This window comes from Passer montanus, unplaced genomic scaffold (genome assembly GCF_014805655.1).
Source record: "Passer montanus isolate IOZ18808 unplaced genomic scaffold, ASM1480565v1 scaffold69, whole genome shotgun sequence".
NCBI classification, from domain to species: domain Eukaryota; kingdom Metazoa; phylum Chordata; class Aves; order Passeriformes; family Passeridae; genus Passer; species Passer montanus.
In genome coordinates, this window is record NW_024372036.1 from 3,491,010 (window position 1) to 3,502,078 (window position 11,069).

The 11,069-nt window shown below is 43.3% G+C and overlaps 1 protein-coding gene across 2 annotated transcripts in view; it reads left to right on the top strand.

The window, feature by feature from the left end:
• The window catches only part of PDXK (pyridoxal kinase), a 46,524-nt gene extending 37,104 nt beyond the window's left edge, over nt 1–9,420 (top strand). Inside the window, exon 11 of one of the 2 annotated variants that reach the window (XM_039729547.1) lies at nt 8,614–9,420. In XM_039729547.1, coding sequence (XP_039585481.1) covers nt 8,614–8,618 — 5 coding nt within the window. In that variant the 3' untranslated portion in view covers nt 8,619–9,420. Of the gene's footprint in view, nt 1–381 lie in introns of both variants that reach the window. The other variant, XM_039729546.1, reaches the window with a different exon arrangement.
• Nucleotides 9,421–11,069: the final 1,649 nt, after the last annotated feature.

The window sequence follows — 11,069 nt, forward strand, 5'->3', positions numbered from 1 at the left end:
TGTGTGTTTAGCAATGAGAGGGGTTAATCAAATAATCAATTTCTTGGCTGTGTTGGCCCACGTGAGGAGCGATTTTTTTTCAGCTTCCCTTGGAGTTCCCATCTTTCAGTTCTTAAGGAAATCTGTGGGTTCTCTGAGCATGTCTGTGTGACTTCCTAATTAACAGCAGAGCTATTTTTCTTTCCTGCAGAGAAGTGTGGAACAGTGGTGATAAGAAATCAGTGCTGACCTGGCTTTTCCACCTTGGAAGCCTTTAGCAGGGAGCAGTAAGGGAAAATGGGGAAGGGAGTCAGGTAGAGAAAATCGTGGGGTAACAGAACAATGTGACTTGTTTCTTGTTATACTACTGTTTTTAATGACATTCTGATGTCATCTTTTTAGTGCAAGCTGGAGAAGGAAACAAACCAAACTCAGCCCAGCTGGAACTGAGAATGGTCCAAAGCAAAAAGGACATAGAAAACCCAGAGATCATAGTGAAAGCCACCGTGTTATAAAGGCTCCACGTCTCCAATAACGCACAATGTATCGATGTCCTCATTTCTTTCCTGTAAATTGTAATATTTGCCTTAGATCTGTGACAGAAACCTGACTTTCATGAAATAGTGCCCAGCATAGGCAGATATCCACTCTTAAACATATGTGCTGGCCTTGCTCAGTTTCAAAACCAGAACAGTTAGTGTGCATTGAAGCATATTCCCAGGTATCCCAATGTCTGTCAGATTCACTTAGTCTGTGTGATTACCCAGGGCAAGAGAGCAATGTTCCTGCCTTGCCAAAGACTGTAGATGTGAATTTGCTAATGGAATGCTTGACTGACTGGAAAATGTATTTCAAGATGGCATCTAGTGCCAATGGAGCTGGCTCCATGCTCCCCTATCCTGGAGGTACCTGGTTACCTACCCTGGTATTCAGTATCTCAGCTGCTATGAAACTAAGCAGGGTTAAAGCTGTATACACAGTTCTGCTCGTGTGTAGGAGTACTTTGAAGATGTTTGGCATGTTCAGTACTCTGAAGTGACCTTGAGGTGTCATTCTTGTTGCTGATCTCTGCTCCTGTTTCTTGTCCATGAACAGCTGCACAGTCTCAGTTGTCACAGGTTCTGCCTGCTTATTTCTCATGTCCGTGGGTGCCCACATGATTTTCCTCCAAAAGCTGCTCCAGAAACATCTTCATCAACAAGATCATGCCTTTATTCAGTACCACTGGTTAGAAGGGTGGCCTCTGAGGCCAGGTTTGATTCTCTTTTAATTGAGGGCAAAAGAGAAAGCAGCTCTTACCCTGGAGTTGGCTGCCCTGGTTTGTTCATCGTGGGTGGATGTATTTAGGAGCTACATGGGCACTTCACATTAGTGACACTGCTGGCAGCCCTAGCAATGAAGCAATGTGGCAAAAGTAGGATTTTTGGTTTAGTAGGATCTGGTCACTGATTACCAAATGCAGCGAAACAGAAAAATTAACTTATTCATAATGTCTCTGCAGGCAACACCAACCAGAGATTACAGAAATACATTATTATTAATGCACAGTTCTGCTTGATAAGGCTTCAGAACAGGATTTTTAATTATTTCAGTGTCCTGTGGATCATAGCCACATACTAAAGCAGCAGGGAGGTCTGCTGACAGGTATTGGACACTCTCACTTCTGTAGGATTTCTGTATGGGATCCCTGTTCTTGCTTGTCCCAAGGTAAAGTTTAGTGTTAAATCCAGATCAAGTTGAGGAGCTTTACTTGTCTCAGACTGCATAAGGGGATGGAAATTGCGTTTCTGATTGATTTCTTCTCCTGCATTTGGAATTGAAAGTAAAAAAAAATAAATTATGTTACTTGAGAATTTAAGGAAAAAAAAAATCAGCAGGAATTTATCTACAAAATGGGACTCTACTGCCAGTTTTTAGTATCCACTGTAATGAAATAACTTTCTAGCAATAATAACTTTGGTGTTGTGCACACTTACTAAAATCAGCAGTCAGTAACAGAGATAGGAGCTCATGGCTGCTACCCAGCCTGTAAAAAGATGTGACCTACCTTGACAGTGTGTACAAGTGTCTGATGGGAAGCAGTGAAGAGGGAGCCAGGCTCTTCCCAGTGGTGCCCAAGGAAGTGATAAATAGACTGGAGCACAAATTGAAATACAGGAAAATCCATTTAAACATTAGAAACATTTAATTCACTGTGAAGCTGATCAAACACTGGCACAGGTTGCCCAGAGATTTTGTGGAGTCTCTGTTCTTGGGGATGCTCAGATGCTGACTGAACGTGGCCCTGCTTGCTCAGAGGCTGGAGCAGAGCATCTCCAGAGGTCCCTTCCCACCTCAGCCATTCCATGATTCTCTGAGCACATTGAACAGCCTTTCTTTGCAGCACTGCATTTTTAAATTTTGTTCTCCCTGCAACACAAACTTCCAGATGGGCTGGAAAATGCTCTTAATAATATTCCCCCCACTTTTTAGATAAGCTACTGTTTGCTTGGGCAGCTGTGCCAGGAAGACAATTACCTCTTTTGAGATGTTTGCTTTCAGCAAAGATATTTAAATACTGTAGCTGGTGACATGTTTCAGCAGTTGAACATGGAAAGGATTTTAACTGTTTCTAACATTGGTTAACCAAGTGCTGCATGCCATTTTCCAAACATAACTGTGAGTTTATTAATATCTTAAAATTAAATTCAAAATTTCATGTGAAAGTGTATAATCCCTGCTATCCTCTTAGGAAGGAGGGATCAACATCCTGATTCCCCTGCCTGTACAGACAATGGTCAGTGCCCTTTAATGTGTGTGAGACAGCACAATTTTATTTTGCCATTAAACAGACTTCACAAGAGGATTGAGAGCAAGGCAAGGGCTGTTTTCTCTGAAATAAAGAAGCTTGGAATTTGGGAAGCTTGAAGCTACCTTGCAAACAATGTTTTAATTATAAACCATGATGAGCCATGATCTTGACATAAAAGACAAAGTGATATGTTTGTTGGAGCAGTTTATACCTGTCAGGTGTCATCTTTTCCCACTTCTTCAGAGGATGGATCTGTTCAGTAATTCATACCTTCTTTAGAATCTGTGACATACTCAATTTAAAAAAAAAAATATTCATAGTAATGTGCACAATTTGCAAAAGTTCCTATTTTTCAGTAGCTGGATCCTGGAGCAGTGGGCTGCTGGCTTCATCTGCTGGAGTCCCCGAGGGTTGCTCATGTGATACCTGTTTTAAACTCCCACTGACCTGATCTAAATGAGGTCAGGTTTATATCTTCAGTGAAGAATTGGGCTTAACACCTCTTGCCAGGAACAAACATCAGAAATTACCTGTAAATATATTCTGTAGCTAATGGTTTGTAGCCACAGCAGGCTGACAGGTATTTTTGAATGTCAAGATACACATTTTTGTTTGTTTAGAGTTACACAAAGCTCGTGTGCAGAACAAAATTCAAAGGCTCAGCACAGTCCTGTCTAATATCCATTCCCTCCTCTCCTGCATATTACACCTGTATCTTTTCCTCAGTTGCTGCTGTCTGTCTCATGCAGCTGTGTCAGTGTCAGACAGTGCCCACTGTTTATTTAGGGGCTTGGAGGAGCCTGACCAGCATTGTCTGATTCACTTGCAAACCTTTAGTTAAAGACAAAAAGTTAATCTAAACTAGCTTAGGTCCTAACTGATGACAGGAGAACAAGCACTTTAGCCCAGAGATGGAGTCTGTGATAATGGATAATCTTCCCTGGCCATCCTGGGAGCATGGAAGGTGGAGCCCAGCAGTGCAGCTGTCACCAGCTGGGGTCTGGTGGCTTCAGTGCCACCTGTGTGAGCTCAGAGGCACAGGAGGCTTCTCATGCTGCAGCACTGGAGGTGTGGGAGAGGGGAATGCTTTGTGCCCTCACATTCTTTCTCCATTCTGGAATTGATTTGTGTCAGATCCCCTTTTCCTGGAGTGATTTGCAGTGCCTGTGGCCACTGCTCAAGTCCAGCCACTCGTTCTTGGAGCCACCTGTGCAGGAGAGACCAAAAGTTGTTTACAAACCATCTACTCTGGGCCTGGATTAGTCTCTACATGCTGAGAATTGAGACCTGCACAAAGACATTGTGCTAAAATCAGTGCTACTCACACTCAATAGAAACACTTCAGAAACCTGCAGTATGAATTGTTAATGTTTGTGTGCTGATTTTTATCTCAGATGGGGAGAAATCCATAATCCATGTGTTATACAAAGAATTGGAGGACCAAGGTTTCCAGCTACTCATACTGCCTTTTGAGTATCTTAACTGTGTCTTGATTGGATGGTGTTAATTTGTTGTCTGAGACTGTTATGGTGATTGTATTGATTAATTTTATTTTAAAATATGTGGCAAGGAAGATTGTAATAAAAGCATCTACCTTTATTATACTGTGCACACACAAATTGTTAGATCCTATTTTTAAATATGTTAATCATTTCAGAATTAAACAGCACAAGAATGGTTTGATAGTCTTGCTGAATAAACTGGATGTAATTAAATGTTTCCTTAGTTATGTCCTAGGATAGAGAAAGGGTAGTTAATGGAAGAGAGCACACTTGTGCCCTGTAATCATCTTACTGTAAGATGTGGATGTGCAAGTGAGTAACATCCTTGTTGTCTTAATTTATTTTTTTAAGAGGTTTCATGGGAAGAAAATCTCTGGCATTCTGCACCCTCCCTTGCATTCCTCTTACTTACATGTGTAGAACCTCCTTGTGTTGAAGTCCTACATATAAGTAAGGACCTCCTTTTTCCTGCAGACAAGGTGAGAAGAGAGGCTTGGAGTAAGAACCATAACTCATTTTGAGATCTCTTCCTTGTGCAGCATTTAACTGCACTCACTGATTTTTTACCTTCACTGTGTAGGGTAGAGCACACAGGGCTGTAGAGTGGGAAACAAATGTTCCTCATGTGGGAACAAGAGCTTCTGCCAGCACTCAGCAGTGCCCCTGCCAGCGTGGTGGTGTGCAGGAGGAGGAGAGCAGGGATCCAGGTTGAGGAGAGCAGGAAGTGCTGTGTCATTCCTCTTGTGTCCTGGAGAGGTTTGGTTTCTATTTATGCTGAAGAGAAAACCACCTCTCCCAAGTAAAGGTTCTTGTCCAGGTGAGGAATGCTTTTAAAAGCTGAGACATGTTACAAATTTTGATCATTAAAATATTTCTTCATAAAGGGAGACACATCCCTTTTACATCCCCTTGCCTTACTGGCTCATTGGCTGTAGTCATTGTAGAATCCCAGGATTAGATATCCAGAGAGCTGTTCTTCCTGAAAGCACACGTTCTTCATGTTCCTGCTAAGTGAGAGCCTGCTGAGCAGTTCTGTAGCTTTCCAAAACACCTCCATTAGAGACATTTGTCAGCCATGGAAACTAAGCTTTGAGATGTTCAACCACAGCCCAAAAATAGCTCTTTCAGAGAAATGAGAACTCTCGAAAGTGCATTCTTGTCAATAAATGAGTAAACAGTGAGTTTGTACGTGCGTGCAGGAGCAGATTTCAGGTACATCCCCGAGGTTCAGTCAGGAGGAGTGTGCCCTGAGCAAGGGCTGCTGCTGTCAGGGCACTGCTTCAGGGGAGACCCAGCTAGTTCTCACCATTTCCCAGAAGGGAGGAATGTGGTGTGGCATTCAGCAGGTAAAACTCCCATGTGCTTCACCAGGAATCCAGTGCCAGGTGACAGCCCCAGTGCCACCAGCTTGGTGCTTTTGCTGCTCTGGCAGCAGAGGACCTGGAGGCAGGTGGGATGCTCCTAGATGGGCACACATTCCTGACTCAGTGCAGGTAATGGTAATGAATCCCCCAGCGTGCAGAGCAGTGAATAAGGCAGCACATTATTCAGAGAGAGAAAACCAGCAATATGAGAAGGCTGTGCCATATGTTACCACTGAAATCACACTTACCTATTGCCCTTGTGGTTGCATTGCTGTTTAGAAAAAAAAAAAATCTGTGTGTAGAAGAGTGTAATTTATGTACTCTGTGTGTGTGTGTGTGTATGTTGAAGCTTTATTTGCAATGTGGTAGGGGTGGGAAACAGAATTTGGGGGGCTGGCTGAGTAGGCCTTCAGGATGTGAGCAGAAGGTCTTAAAGAGTTATATTTTTATAGATTGTGCTGAAGCTTTGGGTCCCAGCCACACATAGCCTTTTCTTCCAGAGAAGTAAAATGGTTTGGAAAAGAGAGTCAGGTGGCTGTAATATAGTAGGGATAGTACAACCCCACCAGCCCTGGACAAACTGAATAACTTAATAAAAGATGCCTTTTTAAGTAATATTTTTTTAGTGCTGAATTGTTAAACAAAGAAATATTTATGAGCAAACTTTCTATGTACTTAAAGTTTGTGTGGTGCTTTGTACTGACTAGGTGGACCTGTTATTTGTTTACACATCTTAAATGATTGTCCTTGAGGTATGTGTAGTAATTCAACTACTTCTGTGCCAGAAAAACAATGAAGTTCTGTGTAATAGCAAATGATTTGATTTCTGATGAAACTGTAGGCTTTCTAGTGTTTGTGTATTTTTCTGGTTGGCCATTACAAGTTGTATCCTTCCTGCAGTAAGGCTTTTACCTTGTAGAGAGAGGCAATAGGATGGTAGATAACCATTGTTTAAAAAGAAAACCCTAAATATTGCTACCTTATCCACTTCAAAATCAGGTAAGCTTTGTGGCATAAGCCTGGAATTTTGCACTGGAAAGAAGTTTGAAATACATCTAGGTTAGGTAAAAAAATTGGGATGGGTTTGTTTATTTAATTAAATAAGACAGGGAGGTCTTAAAGTGCTGAATAGCAACATGGACAAGCCAAGAGCTGGAACAAAAATGGCTTGTTCCATTGTATGGACTGACCAGGCTCATTCACAGCTTGTGCTAAACCTGTGCACAGACAGCTGAACAAATGGGGAAAGTAAAGATTTTTTTTCCTTGTAGTTTGTCAGCTGTAATAGCGTGACGAATTTCAGTTGTTTGTTCTGAATTCAAATTCATAAATACCTTTCAGGAGAGCTGAGTTACTGATAAAATCCCATTCAGTCAAGAGGCAAAGCTGTTCACAGGGTTCAAAGCCAGAACAGGATTTTTTCATCTTGCTAAGCATAGTGAGTCTTTGTTTCTTATGGCTGGGAGACCAGGGCTGAAGCACAACTGTCCAGATTAATTTTTTTTGGTTGAACTTCAGGGTCTCTGTAAAAAACACAAGGGTCTGCATCATAAAGGAGTTTTTGGAGCATTGTCCTATGATAAATGTCATTACCTACCAGAGCAGTTGGTGATTTGGCAAAACTGAGCATCACTTATGTCCCTTTTAATTAACATGGCAGCATCCTCCTCACTCTTGTGAATAAATCACCACTGCAAAAAGCAGAGGAGAATTTATCCTGCGTTTTCCTCCCGAGAGTTCCCGATTTCTGGATGTGTTAAAAAAGAAGCACTTCTGCTTTGCTAAGTTAGCAGTAGAAATGTCACTGAAATGAATAATGCATGGCTGAGGAGGGAGGCTGTGGCAGGGAACAGCAGTGCTGGGGGTTTGTTGTGCCTGGCTTTCCTCCCCCTGGGAATCTGTGGGTGCAGCATCCCCGTGGTGCTGGTGGCAGAGGGACTGTTTTGCCTGCATCCTGCTGTGGGGGAAATGTGGAGGACTTACTCTGAGCTGAGGTTGGTGGGGAGCTTTGGGTTTCTTGGGCAGTGCTGTCCCAAGGCTGTGGCTCAGCACAGCTCTTTGTGCACCCAAAAGCTCCTGGTGTGCAGCCCCCTGCTCTCCTGGCCACGGCATAACTCCCTTAGATTTCTCCTGCAGGCCATGGAGAGCTAAGAGACTCTGGAAGTGCATTATCCAGATGAGTCAGGCTTGGCTTTTCTGCTTTTGGAAAGAAAGGTAGAGAATTATCAGCTGCTGTGGTAGATTTAACTTGTCCATCTCAGCTACACTGCAAAACTGTGCCTGACCTTCCTCTCCCATCATCTCTGCTGTTCCTGATTTGTCTGTCCCCATAACAAGGGACATGAAGGAGCTAAAATCAATGGGGAATTCATCCAGCCAAAACCCCTGAAGTTCTAATTTCCTTTAGTTCCCTTAACCTCCTCATGCTGGAACAGATAAGTGCCCGTGCTAGAGAGGGTCTGGGCCAATGCAGCTGCTCAAAAGGAGGGAGAATGGAATTGCTTCTCCCTGGCAGTGAGGTGCTGGCTGAGCAGGACCTAACCCTGCAGAGCCGCATGGTTAATGGTAAAGAAAAGAAATCTTTGTGAGTGAAGTACTTGAAAGAAGAGCTGGTGATGCAGTAGTCAGAGTTTGGTGTTCTCAATCCATCCCATCCCCTGTGTAGCAAAAATATTATAGTACTAAAAAATTCGGTGTGGCTGTTCTTAATGATCTGTGTGATGCTTGTGCCTAGCAGAGCAGGAAATAGCATGGAATAAATCAGTGCTCTAAACAGGGAATGTAATGGGGAGATCCAGCTGGAGAAAATGTCCAGTTTGTTTTCACAGCACTTGAACGGTGTCAGACTTGTCCAGGTCTGGCTCTTTTCCTTCCCACCCCCTTTAAGCAAGGAAAAAATGACATCAATAAATCCATAAATAAATAAGGGTAGTTTCCTGGGAATTTTTGAGGCATTATTATTCATTTTCTTTGACAGATTGATAAGACTTTCCAGCCCAGAGGTCTCTAGTTCACAGGGGGCTTCCAGAGGTGTGATGGAGCCTGTCACAGCTGGCTTGGAGCACAGTCCTTGGGACACAGCTGTGACAGATGGCATTGGGATGCCACCTGCAGGCACTCCTGTCCTGCATTTGGTGCAGCACCTGCATTCACGTGCCTGGTATGTGCAAGGTGTGAATAAATGCCCTGGGAGGGAGGAGGAAACTGGGGCTTGCTGCTGGAGCTGCAGTGATGGGAGGAACCCCTGGAGCATTCAGCACCATCCAGTGACCCTGCCATTTGCTGTCAGTGTTTGTTGGTGCAATGCATCCCCTTTCAGTGTTTTCTTTCTGGGAGATTGGGAGCCCATATTCTGCTTTAAATTCTTTTATCTGGCTGAATGTGGAAAACTAATCAAGATTGTTAAAAATGCAGGGGAGGGATAGCTATGAATTTGACTAGAACCTATGTGAGTAGAGAAATATGAGATTTGTCTCTAATTCATTAATAATTTAGAATTGACCAAATGAGTGCCATGTCTTCAACGGGCAGTAGCAGCTGGAAGAGGCCAATATTTAGGGTTTTTGCCCAAAGCACATTTAGCCCTGCTCTACTGTTTAGTGAAAATGCCCAGTGCAGATGCCACCAGAGCCTCATCTCATGGAGTAATGCTGTAATAAAGAATGTGGTTTTCTTGTGCAAGTCTTGACCTCTTCTTATGAAAATAACACACAATTCAGTATTTTCATGGTGTATAAGTGAAATGTAATTTTTTTTTTCAATAAAATACATTTCCTTTCCTAAACATGGGTCTCTGTTTTTTTCCCTTGGTGATGTTTCTCTTTCAACTCTAATGGAGCTTTGGCTTTTTGTGTCTTCTGAAGCCTGACCTTGCATGATTTCTTTTTCCTGTTGAGCTCCATGAGGAATTCCCTGTTCAGCCCAGCTGGCCTTCTGCTCCACGTGCTTGACTCAAAGTGGAATCATCTGCTCCAGTGGTTCTAAAAGGTGGTTCCTAAAGTCTGACCTACACTTGTGGGCTCCCTAAAATCTCAGAAGCAGATTCTGAGTGGACTCCATTAAATCAGCTCCCTGCACAGCCTAAAATTTGCTCTCCTGCAGCCCAGGGTAACAACTCTGCTGTCCTTTTTTCTCATTACACTGAATATTTTTCTCATTACACTGAAAATTTTATACTCTGCCATTTCACAGTCGCTGTGGCCATGGCAGCCACGAACCACTAGATCCCCAAAAGTCCTGTGCTAGCCACAAAGAGCAAGTCTAGGAGGGCATTTCTGCCACTTGTCTCACTGGGTGTCTGTGATAAGTTATCTCCTACAAAAGTCAGGAATTTCTCAGATCTGCTCATCTCAGCAGAATGATATTCCCAGCTGGTGTCTGGGAAGTTGAAATCTTGGGATGAAGGTCCAGAAACTTCTCCTAAGTCCCTGTAGAATAGCTCATTGATGCTGGGCCATCAGTAATGAACACCCACTACAAATTTCCTGTTTTCCATCCCCCCCAGTCCCCACTGCAAGGCTCTGAGCCACATCATCACTTACTGCAACCTCATCACAACTTCTCCCTTACACCCTCCTGAGCCTGGACCCTCCATCCCAGCACTCCCAACGTGAGATGCATTCCAAGTCTCACCAAAACCAGATATCAGAGCTCTGGCAGCTGCCCAATGCTTCCACCTCATCTGCTTGTTTATCCTGTTTCTCATACAAACAGCAGCAGGGGAGGGGTCTGAAAAGATTTGAATATTTTAGGGGAAAGGGCTGAAGCTGCTCCCTCCTCACAGCCCTGTGAGAATGAGCAGTGGGGGCACTCAAAGAGCCACTGCCAGTTTGGCAAGAAGCAGGTTTTAATATGAATCTAAGAGAGTGCAACTTTTTATTGGAGTTCAGTGGCAAAGGTGACTCCATTACTTAGGCCATGGATGAAGCACATGTAAGAAAATCAGATTAGAGTCAATTTAGGATGATTTACACAGAGACCAGAGATGCAGAAGGGTAAGGGGGTAAAGGATATGGGTACAAAAAGATAAGGGTGCAGAGGGGGTTAGCAGCTCTTAATCATCAGCTAATTTAACACTTAAAAAGTGACTCAATAGGATTAGCTACAATTATAACAGTGACTAAATTATAGATCCATGATAACAATGATATCACAATCAATTCACATGGGTGCACACAGGCAAAGATATGCACACATCAGGTTTTATATAGAGATGTGTACAGAGCTCCATCCATCTCCATATGGATGCTCAGGGCTCCATCCACTCTGGAAGTGCTCAAGGCCAGGCTGGATGAGGCTCTGGCCTGGTGAAAGATGTCCCTGCCCATGGCAGGGGGTTGGAACTGGATGATATCTGAGATCCCTTCCAACCCAAACCATTCTGTGGTATCTGTCTGTATCTCTCTGTATCTGTATTTATCTGCATACCCCATG